This window comes from Xyrauchen texanus, chromosome 20 (genome assembly GCF_025860055.1).
Source record: "Xyrauchen texanus isolate HMW12.3.18 chromosome 20, RBS_HiC_50CHRs, whole genome shotgun sequence".
Taxonomy (NCBI): domain Eukaryota; kingdom Metazoa; phylum Chordata; class Actinopteri; order Cypriniformes; family Catostomidae; genus Xyrauchen; species Xyrauchen texanus.
The window spans coordinates 19,382,760-19,399,928 of NC_068295.1; the positions used below are offsets into that span (position 1 = coordinate 19,382,760).

Consider the following 17,169-nt stretch of genomic DNA (forward strand, 5'->3'; position numbering starts at 1 on the left):
TCTTAAAATTAGGAGTGGCATGCCTCTAATTTTTAAGAATTGCTCCTAAATTTCCACATAAGGAGCTACTTTTAGCCTTAAGATTTTTTGTGAATATGGCCCTTGGTCTTTTTTCTCATGAGTTGAATATTTGCTTATAAACTCCCTCCCTTGATTTCTACTCTCTTTTTAGCTTGATGAAGAAAATTTTTTTTGTCTCTTAAGGGCGAATTCACTAAACATGCACTAATCTGCATTTTAAAGAGTAGATTCAGGTTTCTGAATTGCAGAGAGATGCGGTACAGTCCCAGAAAACTATAGTAGATTAATGTAGTCTGCTGTGTCATCCACAAACTATCATTCAGAACTGGCCTGGAAGTAAAACATTTTGCCATGCAAATTGCATTTAGCATACTTTTTTTGAATTAGCGAATCAGGTGCTCAAAGAATGCTGACCATGCATGTGAATACAACACGATCAGCAGGTACAATTAATTCTGTCCATTTCTCTTTATACTTGCTTATCCATCTTTTTTCAAACTATCGTCATCCATCTCCTCTGTCTTTTGTCTCTCACTTCTCTTTATGTCTGCTCTTTCTTTGTGGCAGTTCACTCTGTAGGACACAATTTGACATCTGCTGAGTACCGACAACTGTGGAGCAGGAGAGAAAACAAGACATAATGAGAACACAGAGAGAGAAGATAGAAAAGAAGTAGAGGAGAGGCCATTTTGTGTTTGAGGAGAACCTGCTGCTGTTTCCCTGTATGCCAACATAATTTATGAACCCTGTCAGATGCAAGAGCTCACCAGCTTCCACAGCTCTGGATCCAGTTTGCGCAGGATTTGTTGTAATCACATGGAAAAGAGCTTGTGATGATTCCTCACACTCCTCATAATGGTACCCAAAAGGGAAAGGAAATTAATAGACAGAGGGAGGGAGCGACAGAGGGTGAGCAAAATGTCTGCTGGCCCACACCTTCAAAGCCAAGCTATGCTGCATCATGGAAATGTGGTCCCGTTTCCCAGTCTCGTGGGTGACGTTGACAACACATAAGAATCATTACAGCACTAACTCTCATATTGTGTACTTTTCAGTGAGATGGACAAATGAAGAGACATTATAGGATATTTTTACTTGACTGCAAATAGCATAACAGGGCTCCAGACTATGACTAAAATGGTCACAAATGTGACAAAAAGTGAATAATTGCGACAATAATGTCACCGACGTATCTTAGTTCAGGAGATTCTGGGCTGTCAGTAAAGGGTTAAACTTTCGAAATACAGAGTTTAGTGACAAAACAACCTGGCACTTATAACAGCTGAGTTTGTCCTTGGGAGAAACACCAACAAGAAACCTAATTGAAAAGTCAAATGAGTCTTTAACTTTATCTGAAATCCATCCATCTTCGACCGCTTATCCAGGACCATGTCGCAGTGGTAGCAGACTAAGCAAAGTAGCCCATATGTTCTTTTCCCCGGCCACATCCTCCAGCTCATCCTGGGGGAATCCAGAGGCATTCCCAGACCAGCTGAGAGATATAATCCCTCCAGCATCTTCTTGGTTTTCCCCTGGGCCTCCACCTAGTTGGACATGCCTGAAAAACCTCCAGGAGGCATCCAAATCAGATGCCCAAAACACCTCGACTCTCAAAGCCCCTCATGAATGTCAGAGCTTCGCACCCTATCTTTTAGGGTGAGCCCTGACACCCTACGAAGAAAGCTTATTTTGGCTGCTTGTATTCTTATTCTTTCAGTCACTACCCAAAGCTCATGATCGTAGGGGAGGGTTGGAACATACACCGACTGGTAAATTGAGAGCTTTGCATTCAGTCTCAGCTCCTTCACCACCATGGTCTGGTACATTGAGGTGGTGATTTAAAAATATTGTGGACAGGGGTCTCTGCCAAACATGCCCAGTTCACCCTCACAATACATTTCGGTTTTCTTCTTGGAGACCTTCTAGGGTCAGAGAGAACCGCAGTCCTGAGTGTTCTGCCTTCTTGGAGACCCTAGGTCTCCAAGAAGGCAGAACACTCAGGACTGCGGTTCTGTGTATAAGCACAGACCACAGTCAGAGCTTTTCCCCCTGCAACATGAAGTCGCAATGAGGTGACCCACTCATCTACTGGGATAATCTCCAAAATTGTAAAGCCAAGATGGATGCTTGTGAGTATACCCACACCCACTCTATGCCTTTCACCCTGAGCAACTCCGGAGAAGGAGAGTGTCCAACCCATGTCCAGGAGTTTGGTTCCAGAGCCAAAACAGTGTGTAGAGGTGAGTCCAACGATATCTACCTGGTATCTCTTAACCTCAAACACTAAATCTGGCTCCTTCACCACCAGTGAGGTCACATTCCATGTTCTAAATGCCAGATTCTGTAACCAAGGTCCAGTCCATACAGGCCCCCTCCTTTTCCTGCTATCTGTTGGGAATCACACTGGTCCCCTATTTCCCTTCTTCCAGGTGGTGGGCCCACAAGGAGGCGGCCCCACATAATTCTTTCGGACTAAGCCTGGCTGGGCCCCATGGGTCAAAGTCTGGCCACCAGGCACCCACCTGTGAGCTCCTCTCCTGGGCATAGCTCCAGGAAAGGGCCCTGTTTACCTTGTTCTGAGCGAGGTCCCTTTTCTTCCAGCTGGCCACATCATAAGGGAGTTTTGGATTGCTAATTTTCCAAAGGAGACCCTACAAGGGGCCAATGCTTCAGACAACATAGCTCCCAGAGTCATTGGGGCATACACTCCCCTCAACCACGATGAGGTGGTGATCAGAAATGCCATTTTTAACATTTGAGTGATTTATCATGAAACCCCATGCTGTTAAACACATTGTACACTAATTTGTACAACAGCACAAGGATATTGTTAGAAATTCTATATTTTTAGAAATCCTATATTTACTGTGCATTTTCAGATTTCAGAAGCTTTATATGGAGATACGTAGGATGAAAATATGGTGCATTTCAAATTGTTCTGAGATCAGTACAGACAGACAACACACTGGAGGTTAAGTAATTCACTAAATAGGAGCAAGGGAGCATCATATAGCTTAGCAATGAAGCCAAGTGCATTGAATCCAAACTTCCAATCAAAAGTTCAGTTTCAGGCTGCAGATTATGTTTGGACTACTCAAAATGGTTAGCAGGCATGGGAAAATGGTAATCAGTTTCTGAACATAGATTCTGAATTTATAATGTATAATTTTATTTTAACATGGTTGGCAGTGATTGGATGATGCTGGCCATTAATTGTGTCAGAATCAATTATAGTAATTATGGGAAAATGCTTTAGCACTGGCTATCACTTGTTTGTTTGGGTGTACAAATAGAGAACTTTGAGATTTTGTTGCCAAAGTAAAAAAAAAACATTGTAACATTCAAGTCAAATCAAGTCAAATTATTTTTATTTGTATAGCATTTTTATTTGTTCTTTTCCCAACACACAATGTTCCAAAGCAGCTTTACAGAAAATACAATACAGAAACTAATTACCAACACTCCTGGAAACATAATAAACAATTTGATAAAAAAAAAACAACAACTTAGTCCCTCTGTCCATATATGTGGACATCATTTTCTTTTCTTTTTTAGGAAATTTTGAATTCATTTATTTATTTATTTTTCAAAGACAAAATAATAACTGAAATTTACAGATTATCTTGTTCAAACATTTACATTCCCTTGATTCTTTTAATCTTTTGTGATAGTTGTATACGAGTCCCTGCTTTGACCTGAGCACAATAAGCTGTCTACTGTTCTTAAGAAAAATCCTCCAGGTTCTTCTCAGTCTTTGGTTTCCCAGCATCTTTTACACATTTCTTCCCAGCAGTCGATTTATGATGTTGAGATTTAGCTTTTGACACTTATTACAATTAAGGTACTCTAAACTAAACTATTACAAAAGGTGCAAACATTCAATTAGCGTGTTTAAATGCACGTTCTTACACCTATTAAACCGGTAGACACAAGTAGATTTTTGCCCTTTACGCCGATTTTGTGTAACATGTACACACCTTTAGCGGTGTTCTCATCATCTTATCCAACGAGCACACTTGTTGAACACATGTCTCTTCACGGTTTGATGTCAAAAGCAGAGAACAATTTCAGCGATTATTTCAAATCTCATGTTGTGCATGTAAACATGCTCACTGACGCTCAAGAAGGCAACACATACATATTAAGAATAGGGATGTGCACGAGTAGTCGAATATTCGTTCTGCAATACTTATTAGAATAGTAAAAACACTATTCGAATTTCACAAAGTTTTGATTTGCTCGCCATATATACAGTGAGATGCATGTTAAATCCTGAACACACAAACTAAAACTGGCAGTTATAACAGAATGCACTGGGTGGAACTGTTGAGTGTGGACACAAGTTGATCACATTTGTTGAGCAAACGGTTCTGTCACTCAGTACGTTCAAATGGACACCATAAAAGTGGGTTATTGTGAGAATGTGGCTTACTGAGAGAAAGCTGGGTTCCTGTTTAAATGTACTGGATAAGCGGTGTACAATTTACTCTCATATATGTGCAGTTCGTCAGAAAGCAGCATCCCCATAGCAACATAATCCCTGCAACGCTTCTGTAAACAACAAACATGGCATCCGAGAAAGACTATGCTAGCTGAGGTAAGGGACATTCCATCATTTAAACTGGTGTGTATAATCCTGTATGTTAACTGCGTCAGCCTACTTCATTAGCAGTTTCCTTTTCTTCTCTTTTCATGAGCTTAAATGCTTTCATTCTATTCTTTTTATGTTTTCATGCATTACTTGTTTATAAACACAGGACATGATATAAGCTTGTTTTGATTATAATTAGAAGCTTGTTTTTTTATGACTAAAAAATATATTTTACAACCTCTTTCTCATTCATTACCTTCATTTAAATGATAGAATATTCAAATATTTGTTTTTTATGAGTTTAAATAGTTGAATACCAAATTATTGATGAATGCCCATCCTTAATTAAGAACCAAAGGGATGTAAACATTTGAACAGGATGATTTGTGTAAATAGCTTTTAATTTGTTGTGTGGGATGTATGTAAATATCTTAAATTAAGCTTTTGAAGGGTATTAGTACCCTAATATATTATATTTTATATTTTGTAATAATTCTGAAAGGGGGTGGAAAATTATAGACTCAACTGTGTGTACATAGTTTATATATACATATATATATATATATAAAGAAAAGAAAGAATATATATATTATCGGTTATAAGCTGTCTTTCTTTTCTTTGACTCTCTATCTTTCTCCTGAACAAATTGTAAATCCATAGTCATTTTTTTTAGTCTGAGGCCATGTCTGAGCATCTTATTTATTATCTTATTGTTGCAGTATCTTAAAGCTTGTTACCAAACTATGAAACTTCAATGCTCAACAAAACTACAAAAAGAAAAAGAAAAACTTTGTCCATTCAACCAAGCAACCTGTCCCACAAAACAGACAAAACATTTCTCCCTTGTGCAACAAAAAATAGTTTTTTTATTTCCATCAACTATTTCATTGTAGTGCCAGGCAGATATTATTAATAAGAGAGTTTGAACACTGAAAATTTATGTATTATTATAATACACTGTGTCTACAGAAACAATACACTTACAATATAAGGGTATGGTTTACTGAATAAAGATCATCATAACCACAACAAATTATTATTGATTCCAACAATTCCACAATTGTTTGCATTTTCTTCATTGCAATTAAGCTGAAGGCTCTCGGGTCTTTGGATGCCTTTGGCTTCATTGTGTTTTGTTGCTTAGAAAGAAAACAGCGTGTTTCATCTAGCCCATCAACCTTGTAAGATACTTAAGTCGATTGAATAAACAGCAGGATTAGTTAATAGAATCTTGGCAGTGGTATATCCTGTCTGTTCCTGCTCGCTGTCCTCCCCAAGATAAACTGTTGGAGGTGGAACAGCACGGTGTAGCACATCCCCCACCTCCTCCATAGTCAGCCAAATTTAAGCAAGGCAAAAAGTGAAACCCAACTGCTGTGGTGTCTTCAAGCTGTAGTTACAATGGTAAAGTATGCAGTTTATGGGCTTACATTGTGTTTTATTTGGCTGTTAGTAAGAGCTTGGGGAACTGCCTCCCTCTGTAAAGTGCTTGTGGTATATAGAAACCTGCAAAGCTCCACTACTTCATCATTTTTAAAATGTGTAATATGCAGTATTTAATAAGGGCTTGTTTATTTGTAACACTATTGACTATTAACCCTCATGTTCTGCTTCAGATATGAGAGGACCCCAATGCCATTTTAAAAGCTCAAATAATATACTTAACATTTTAATTATAAGGTTAATACTAAATTGTTTAGCTAATCTTATGTGAACTGGTTAAACAATTTCAACTTGATAAAACACTTTAAATGTCTTCCATGAAAAATGTTAATGTACTTCTGTTTGAGTTTTTGAGACTCCAGGTCTAAAATTTAAATTCAATACATTTTAACATGCTAAGATTCTTTGACTGCGCTACACACTGCAGAGATATACATAGGCAGAAATGTCAGGGGGGTCAGGGGGATACAAAGTATCATTAAAATATGTGTATTGTAAATAATATAATGATATATTCTTAAAATAATTGTTTAAGAAATAAAATAATACAAATGCAAATGGGGCAACAACAAAAAAAACCTTGGTGTCCCCTTCAAAAATTGCTCTTGAGAATTGTTATGTTTATTGTCCCCCCCAACATTTTGATGAAATTTTCACCCCTGGAGATATACTACTTTGATTTCGCTTAATGTATTGTTCTACACTGAGTTTTTGCTGTGGTCAAATTAACCTCAAACTGAAGCAAAAAATATAAATCTACTTTAGAAAAAGATCTGCCCACTGGGTTTTGATTATGTCAGAGGAACTAATTAAAGGAGTTTTAAAGGTAAATCAGAAGTCAATTTTGAAATTGCTATTATTACTTTTACACAAGCCACTGAGGTCTCTGAACACCCCCCACCCCACCCCTTTTATACTTTTTTTTTTGCATACCTTTATATTTTCAATGATAATTAGATAGTCTTTTTATTTTATCAGAAGGTCACAATCTTGACTCAGTCTTGCTCTACTGTAGCCAGGAAGTCATATTGATGCAGCAGTGGCATTATGTGATCAGTTTCAGGACCCTGGACAGCATCAACCCTGATTAGACTAAACCTCTTGTTTAAAAGACTTTAAAAGTGAGAGATTATCCCTTTACCAAGCCTAGCTGGTCTCCCAGCCTGACCAGCTGAAAAGTGCCCAAAACCCCTTTAAAACCATAAAAACAGACCAGATTACCCAGCCTGGTCTGCCTGGGCATATTCTTTTGGGTCTGTTCATCTTAGAAATCTTTAAGATATAAACACTTCGCTTTTTAAAGAACCAAAAGATGTATTCTTTTTTTAAATACATTTTGTGACAATGAAATGTGAATATTCTTTTGAAGCTGGATCCCTGAATTCTCTTTGATATGCATCTCAATAGTTCTCTTTCCCAAATACACTCAGTGGTTGCCAGTGGAAACAAAGCTTTTATTCAGGAGGCTTGATTCACAATGGGTGTTCAAAATATATAAGTGGTTTGTGTATTTGTGCTTCCGGTGGTAGGTGTTGTGGTGGTGTAAATTTGGAGTAGTACCACCACATACTTCTGTGTGTGAACACACTCCTATGAGGCCAGCACACAGACTCTTCCCAACCTTAGCAAGCAACTTGACATTAAACTATATACATATATATATTAGTTATTGAATATTAGGCAGATTTCATGTTGTGGAGTCCCCTACACATAAAATAAATGAATAACAAACAAACCAACCCTCTCCAGAACTAGCTAAAATATCTGATCAGACTGAATCTTTCATCAGATTTTGATGCCGCTGCCTGCTGTCACAAACGCCAGCGAGAGCACCTCTGCAATTGGCCACCGGAGATCTGACTCACCTGAATTCTGATCACCCGTGCACCCACATACCGGGCTTGATTAATTCACAGCTGATTCCCATTCCAGCTTCCTCTACTTAAGCTTCACGCAGTGACATTGTCACTGCGAAGTCTTGTTTGTTCCGGCTACACTACTGAGCGTTCTAACTACTAAACCTGATTGATTCTCTGCCTACCGACCTTGCTTACCTCTCTGACTACGATTGATTGCTACCTACCTACCTGAAACTCTTGCCTGCCTCTTCGTATTGCCGCTTGCTGCCTGCCCTGATGATCTGCCTGCCTCACTACGTGCTCAGCCTGTCTACGATTGCCCTGCTTACCCACTGCTTGACCATTGCCTGTTTATCTCTGTGAGTTCAATAAAGTAACTGCTGATGGATCCCAACTTACCTGAGTCTGTGTTACAGAAGACTTCGCCAAACATCGATCCAGCAGTGATATCACGTCTGGCTGAAGAACTCACCGCCCAAGCAAGTCAGCTATCAGCCCAGCACCACCAACTCGGCCGCCTGACGTCCGCCGTGGATGAAATTATGCGGGCTGTACAAGCTCTCCGCCAGCCAGCACTGGCGCCCGCCGTGCCTCAAGCCAGCCAAACGGCCGACGCCGCCCCTCACTACCAGCCGATCGCCGGCCCTCGGCTCGCACACCCTGAGAAGTTTGACGGCACACCCTCGAAGTGCAAGGGGTTCCTCATGCAGTGCTCGGTCTTACTCTCTCAACAACCGGCACTTTACCCCACCGACGAGAGTAAGATCCTCTTTGTGTGCTCCGTGCTCACGGGCAGAGCTTTGGATTGGGCTAACGCGATCTGGTCCAACCAGGGTTTCACCCAGTCGACCTACGAATCCTTCATGGGCAGCCTGACCACCGTCTTTGACAATCCCGAGAGCGGCAAAAGCCCGGGCGAACAGCTGCTAGCCCTGCGTCAGGGAAATCGCACGGCACCGGACTACGCACTTTCCTTCCGCACCCTTGCTACGCAGACCGGCTGGCCAGAAAGCCCCCTCAAGCTCCACTTCCGACAGGGTCTGAGTGCCGATCTTCAGTCTGAACTGGCCTGTCGTGACGAAGGTATCTCCCTCGATCAATTCATTACGCTCGCCATACGGATCGACAATCTCATCCGCTCCAGGCGACCAACCCAGCGGTCCGCGCCGGCAGCCCCGACTTGTTCCTTCCACGATGAACCCGAACCCATGCAGGTCGGCCGGACACACCTCTCTCAGGAGGAAAAGGAATGCCGCCTCTCACACAACCTCTGCCTCTACTGCGGTCAAGCTGGGCATCAACGCGCTAACTGCCCGCGACGCCCATCACAATCCGGGGAGTCCAATAACTACCTCAACTCTCACTGCTTCTTGTCTTTTAGTCCCCGTCCAAATCACTCACGTCACTGCTAACCTCACTACTCATGCTATGATTGACTCAGGAGCGGCGGGTAACTTTATTGATGAGTCACTGTGCAAACGCGCTAACATTCCTCTGATATCTTGTACTCCTCCTTTGGCAGTGGCAGCGTTAGACGGGCGCCCTCTGGGGACCGGTCGCGTGTGCTACACCACCACTGACGTGACTCTGCAGGTGGGGGCACTGCACACGGAAACCACACGCTTTTTCATCATTCACTTGCCCCACAACCCAGTGGTTCTCGGCCATCCCTGGTTACGCAAGCACAACCCACACATCTCCTGGCGGGATCATCAGATCACACAGTGGAGCGACAACTGCCTCACGGAATGCCTAACGTCCCCCACACCTGTCTTGGCAGGTTCCACCAGGATTTCGGCAGCCCCTCACGCCTCCTCCCTGGTACCCTCTGAATACGCTGATCTAAGCGTAGCCTTCAGCAAGGTCAAGGCAGCGCAGCTCCCACCTCATCGCGCGCACGACTGTGCCATCGAGCTCATTCCCAGCATGTCACCACCCAAGGGACGCATCTTTCCCCTGTCAGAACCCGAATCCCAAGCTATGAGATCCTACATAGAGGAGGAGCTCGTGAAGGGGTTCATTCGGCCATCCACCTCTCCAGCCTCAGCCGGCTTCTTCTTCGTGGGTAAGAAAAACGGATCTCTGCGCCCTTGCATCGATTACTGTGGACTCAACGACGTCACCGAAAAGTTCCGCTACCCACTTCCTTTAATTCCCGCGGCCCTCGAACAACTACGGTCCGCCAAGATTTACACCAAGCTGGACCTACGCTGCGCTTACAACCTCATTCGCATCCGAGAGGGGGACGAGTGGAAGACTGCCTTCTCCACCACAAACGGCCACTATGAATATTTGGTGATGCCTTTCGGCCTGTCTAATAGCCCCTCCGTCTTTCAGTCTTACATCAACGACATCTTCCGAGACATGCTCAATCAGTGTGTAATCGTCTACATCAACGACATCCTGGTTTACTCCAACTCACTGGAGGAACATATCACCCAGGTCAGAGCCGTGTTAAAGCGTCTGGCAGAGCATCAACTTTACGCCAAGGCAGAGAAGTGCGAGTTCCACTTGACCACTGTGGCATTTCTCGGGTACATCATCAGCCCAGAGGGGGTGGCCATGGACGAGAGTAAGGTGCGGGCGGTACTAAACTGGCCACGACCCAACACTGTGAAGGAGCTGCAAAGATTCCTAGGATTTTCCAACTTTTACCGCCGCTTCATTAGGAACTTCAGTTCTGTCGCCGCGCCTCTCACCACCATGGTAAAGGGGGGACTCACCAAGCTTCACTGGTCCAACAAGGCATTCCGGGCATTCAGCCAGCTCAAAGAACGTTTTACCTCGGCTCCCATTCTGCACCATCCCAACCCAGACCTCCCATTCGTAGTAGAAGTGGACGCATCCAGCTCAGGTATTGGTGCCATCCTCTCTCAACGCCAGGGCAATCCTCTCAAGCTGTTCCCCTGTGCGTTCTATTCCCGCAAACTCTCGCCCGCGGAACGGAACTACGACGTTGGCAACTGCAAACTCTTGGCAATGAAGGCCGCTTTGGAGGAATGGCGACATTGGCTGGAGGGAGTTCGACACCCTTTCCAAGTTTTGACGGACCACCGCAACCTGGAATATTTGCGCTCAGCCAAGAGGCTCAACCCTCGGCAGGCTTGTTGGGCGCTGTTTTTTACACGCTTCCGCTTCACCATCTCCTATCTGCCGGGCTCCAAGAACATCAAGGCCGACTCACTTTCCCGGCAGCACGACACCATGCCCCCGAGCCCCAGTGTTGAACCCATCCTTCCGCCCACATTAATTCTGGCCCCAATCCAATGGGACATCATGGCTGATATCACCCAGGCCCAAGCGACCGAACCGCCTCCGCCCGACTGTCCGCCCAACTGGACTTTCGTACCACGCAGCCTCCGCAAAAGAGTCATTCGTTGGGTTCACGACGCCACAAACTCAGGGCACCCCGGGATCGCTACAACTACACGCCTGCTGCAGAACCGCTTCTGGTGGGGGACCCTACAAGAAGACACCACCGACTTCGTGCACAGGTGCTCCGCCTGCAACATGGCAAAGACCCCAAAGCAACCACCCGCAGGGCTTCTTCAACCACTCCCCATACCTCACCGTCCCTGGTCCCACATCGCTGTGGATTTTATCACCGACCTGCCGGTCTCCCGAGGCCACACCACTATACTGACCGTCATCGACCGCTTCTCTAAAGCATGCCGCTTAATCCCACTCTCCAAGCTTCCCACAGACCTCGAAACCGCACAACTCCTCCTCCACTGGGTGTTCCGCTATTACGGTCTACCCGAGGATATCGTCTCGGACCGTGGACCCCAGTTTACCTCCAGGGTATGGCGAGCCTTCTTCCGACTGCTCAACATCAATGTCAGCCTCACCTCGGGGTACCACCCCCAGTCTAACGGTCAGACGGAACGCCTAAACCAAGAGATCACCAGGTTTCTCCGCACCTATTGCCATCACAACCAAGCCGATGTCTCCCTACTCAAACCCGCCGGTGGTCCGAGATCGGAGGAGGAGACGTCTCCCGAGGAGACATTGTCACTGCGAAGTCTTGTTTGTTCCGGTTACACTACTGAGCGTTCTAACTACTAAACCTGATTGATTCTCTGCCTACCGACCTTGCTTACCTCTCTGACTATGATTGATTGCTACCTACCTACCTGAAACTCTTGCCTGCCTCTTCGTATTGCCACTTGCTGCCTGCCCTGACGATCTGCCTGCCTCACTACGTGCTCAGCCTGTCTACGATTGCCCTGCTTACCCACTGCTTGACCATTGCCTGTTTATCTCTGTGAGTTCAATAAAGTAACTGCTGATGGATCCCAACTTACCTGAGTCTGTGTTACACCTGCCCTATGCATTCAAATATTCAAATCCAGATGTAATCTCACCCTCTCAGTGAAAAGCCCTTTTGAATGTTTGGACATGTAGTACAAAGCACTATCAGTCTTCCTCCTCTGCATCCTCATCAGCACCTAAAGCCCAGTTGCTCTAATAATCTCAAGACAGTGCAGTGACATTGAGCCTCACCTCATTATTGTCTGTTATTACTTTGTGATTAACCCAGGCCTGTGTGCATATCTGGTCAGAAGTCTAAGTTGTGTTACGCACTCTGTTCCAGCTGCAATGGAAACAGCAGCCAGTGTCCAGGCCTTCCTCCTCAGACAGGGGAGAGCCATTAGGGGCTCAAGCCAAATTAGAGCCAGATGTCCACAGGCTATTTGTACAAGCAATAATTCACAGTGCAGTCATTATAACTCAGACTGTATTGTGTTTTGGGACGGTGGATTACGTACGTTATATTTCATATTAATCCAATGGAAAATGAATTATCGTATTAATCTTGTCAGGAATGCAAAGACTGACTTTTAAGCCAGCCGATTGTCAGAGAAACAGGGACAACCTATCATTTTCTTCTCGTTTTTTCTCATCTCTTAATTTTTCTTTTTTTTCTCTTCTCTTCTCATTTCTTTTCTCATCTCGTTTCTTCTCTTTTTTTCTCTTCTCATCTCTTAGTTTCTCTTTTCTTCATTTCTCTTCTCGATTATTTTCTTTTCTCATTTCTTCACTTCTCTTTTCTTCTCTCTTCTCATCTCATCTCGTCTCTTCTCATCTATTTTATTTTATTTATTTTTTTTCTCATTTATTGTCTTCTTGTTTCTTGTCTTACATTTTTAAGTCTGTATGTTTGACTGCAACCAGCAGCTTGGCAATTTGCATAAATACATTTTGATTTGAAGATGTGATATGCTCACCTACAATGTTGCTGGTTCATGTTTTGGAAAGCATTGTAGCTAAACTTTGCCCAGAGAAGCTTAAACACTCGCACTCCGGTCCAAAACTTAACCATGGGTCGCTTCTGATGAACGCTGATGCCGTGCCGCTGAATTTTGCACAGAGAGATCTTGGATGTTTCAGACTGAATTTTTTTTATCAAAATCAATTGGAGGGCCAGAGAAGTGATTGGCGGGCCATCTGTTGACTAGCCCTGCTCTACTGTGTCATGTTTGGTCAAACAGTACACACTGCAGGTGGCCTGGCTCATGGGGAAATAATTTAAATTTCAACTCAGTGCATGTCCTCATTGTCGGTCGGAATGTTTCTTAAACCCCTTACAGGCTGCTTCCAAAACATGATCTGCTATTGTAATCCCCCCCACCTTTTACTGGTGGATGGAGGTCTCTTGGGTTCAGAGCTTTAGAAGCTGGATGTCTGGGTCTGTGGGAGACTGATGCTGTGACCACACAGTTCTGAATGCTGAGAGACACATTGTCTGGCTTGAGCACAGAACGGAGTGCTGCTGCTGTTTGCAAAAAAAGCCATTCCTTTCTGCTTTATTATTTTAATTTGCCCCACCTCTGAGTGTGACAGATCCTTGAAATAGCATTGCAAGATTGGTCTGGATATACAGGGCTGTCATGCTCCTATTTTCTGAGAGGGAACCAGTGGCATTCCTGGCTCACTTGGTGCCTTAGGTGAGATAAGACCAACCAAACAAAAAACTTTTATTTTTATTTTTAAAGTGTGTTCTGCCCCACTAGTGCCACTGAACTAATTTACAAAAATAAAAATTGTTTTCAAACAGCCTCTGAATATGCCCCTGAATAATTTTGGATCAAACAAACAGATAGTCCCACCCCCAACACATGCCAGTCACCATGTTGTTTTATCAATCTGCATGAGCAAAGAGATGGTGTTTACAGTTTTTGAGAAAATTATCCAACCAATGGCTTACTTATGCTTGTTTCTGCACATTAAGCTGGGATAAAAAAGCTATTTACCACCAAAAAAAAGTTTTTTTCTTTTTCAGCTTTAGCAGCTAAATAATTTATTTTATAGATGTATGCAATAAAAAATTATCAAAGATTATTATTTTATTTATAAAAATTCTTTTGTTAGTTTAAAAAATTTGATTGGAATTGACATGGTGCTGTTTGAGCGCATATTTGTGTTGTACTGTATGTTGCTGCTTACATTTTGCGTGTCTTTTGGGTTTCAGTGATTATTGTTGCAGAAGCCCTTGTTTAGACTTTGTTCATTTGTCTATATGCATGTTTAAATGTTTTAGATGAGTAGCACAACACCAGTTTGAGTATAATAGTTGTGGTCTGCTGTACCACTAGGATATGGAAAGTGCTATATCCTGCAATGACTCATAAATTCTGTCACAATCCAGTCTTCAGGGATTGTTCTAGTATGAAATGTTATGAGATTCACAGAAGCCCTCACATTATCTGAAAGAGTCTGGGCTGTGTGTGTGTATTTGAGTGGGTGTACATGTGTTAGCCAAGCAGTAAAAGGGTGAAGCATTGGTCAGACAGGGGCTGTCTCACTGAAAAAAGAGAAAGACTGGACAGAGGAACAGGTGAGGGCTGTCAGCTGGATTGTGATAACAGCTGTTAACAGATTCACAACTTATTTGTCATCAATCACGCAGACACACCTACTGAATAAACACCTCTCAAATGTACTCTATTCACATTTCATCCACAGTGAAAGCATTAGTGGGAGAATGATGCCAAGTTTAGGCCTGTCAGATAAATGGTGCAAAGGCAAAATGTAGTTACTACACATTTAGTCAACATCAATGACTGAAATTGTGTCTTTTACTCTGATCTATCCTGTGACTGACAAGTTTTAGTCAACTATGCTCAGATTCAAAGAAATTACTAAATTAAACTGTAGTAATTACAAAATCCTCACCAAGCCATTTTTCTATTTTTCAGTGAGAAACATGATTTTCCTTGGTCTTTTTAAATAAAAGTATTCAGTATAGTATATAGACATACTCTAATATTTAAACTGCAAAGCACCCTCTCCTGTTAGCGCAGAACATTTATTTTAATGCACTGTAGGCTGCAAATGGGTCATTCGGAAAAATAAACAGTTATTAGTCTGCAACAAATTTGGATTTGTGAATGACCAATGCCAATACCGATATCTAGAGAGATGATGGCCAACAGAATGTCATAATACAATTTAAAGATGGCAAAAATTGTCACACAAAATTGCAGAAATGAAAAACTTCTTTACACAGTATTTACAAAAAATTCAAAACAGCACTATCTATCAACAACATCCAGTTGTCATACAGTATGTTCCCTCAGCCTGTAAATATCTCTTGGACAGTGGCAGATAGCTGGAGGGTGTGCGATGTGACAGGGTTATGCAGGATGTACATCCATCATTAACAAATCTCTGCAGTTTTAATGATGGTGGAAGTAATGGTTTGCAATGGAAGATGGCCTTGTGTGAGTGTGCGTATGTGCACAGCTTGCAATTCAGGTCCTCCAGTATCTTCACCAGCTATTATGTTTACTGTTCAGTCACTAAACAGATGTTTAAAAGCACCATTGGAATTTATTGTGATCTAATGCCACTCTAAATGCTCTTTAATAGGGTTCATTCTGATGATTTGTTAAGGTGCTTTCACATCACAACAAAGAAACCTTTAGTTTCAGCTCAGTCATGGAACAGTATACAGTCACTCCAGCTGAAAAGCCCAGCATGCTCACTAGCTTGTGTTGTGGATGCTGGTGTCCCCTCCAGGCAGCTAAAGTGAAAATTCTGTCATAATTTACTAACACTTACTGTATGTCGTTCCAAACTTCTATGACTGACTGTCTTCCATGGAAAGATGCTAGACAGAATGTTAGGGGCTGATAGCCTCAGTCACTATTCACTCTTTATTGCATCTTTTTCCAAGTGATTGGTGAAAATGGAGGCTAACATTTTGCCTATCATATGAATATTGTTACAGTCTTTTCAGCAGGGACAACAGCTATATAGCACAAACAGAAAACTAATGTTTGCTTTACTTTTTTGTTTACTGGCAGGTTCACCTTGGTGTTCGGCTGTCTGGTTCTATCTGTATTCTCCACCATACCTGCTCATGCGCAGCTCTCCAATCACTGTCTCTTCATACTGGTGAGACATGCACAAACACACATCCACCATTTGCCCATGGAGAACGGGTTGCACAGATTCATCCATTAGTTCTGCTAATTTGTTGTCGCATTGCGTTTATGTCGACAAGTCGTGGATCATATGACATCGGTTGCACTTGTAGCCTAGTGACATTAGTTTTGTTTAGTAAACTGTAACATCCAAATATATTTGAATTACTTATAAGTGTAAATAAAGTCAACCTATTCACAAAGCAAGTTAAAAGCAAACTGCAATGTAAATACCAGCTTAGGCAGGATAGAAGACCAGCTTAAATAATTTAAAGTGATAGTTCACCCAACAATTTTTATTCAGTCTTTGTTTACTCACCCCTGTGTTCTTATAACTCTATATGACTTACTTTCTTTTTATTAACACAAAGGGAGAAATTGAAAAAAAAATCTTGCTCAGTGATGTCATATAATTGCAGTTTATGGTGACTACCACTTCAAGCTTCAAAATTCTGCTAAAATATAGTTCAGAAGTCTAATAAATCAGTGGTTCTCAAATGGTTTTGCTTTGGGACTCAGATTTTACACTGGACATCAAGGGGCGACCTACTATAGTAAAAAACTGTGTTTAATGTATCCTGGGTAGCATTTTCTTTTATCGTGCATAGTTTTGTTAATGGTTTTCAAGTATAAATGAATGTATCAATTGACATAATTTTTTTTTGGTTGATATCAACAACAAAAAGAAGTTCTCTTCCCCTTTTTAAAAGTTATATAACTTTTATATATAAGCCAATTATATTTATTATCCAGGTTATTTCCCAATATCAATCATCAATCTGACAGAATATATCTTGCACAGGAGGAAAACTTTATTCCTAATTTG

General features: G+C 42.3%; 1 protein-coding gene across 5 annotated transcripts in view; it reads left to right on the forward strand.

Annotated features, from left to right (window-relative positions):
- The window catches only part of LOC127660994 (potassium voltage-gated channel subfamily KQT member 5-like), a 249,356-nt gene that overhangs the window by 179,588 nt on the left and 52,599 nt on the right, over window positions 1–17,169 (forward strand). For all 5 annotated transcript variants that reach the window (XM_052151514.1, XM_052151510.1, XM_052151511.1 and 2 more), the window contains exon 2: window positions 16,224–16,314. In XM_052151514.1, coding sequence (XP_052007474.1) covers window positions 16,224–16,314 — 91 coding nt within the window. The remainder of the gene's footprint in view (window positions 1–16,223; window positions 16,315–17,169) is intronic.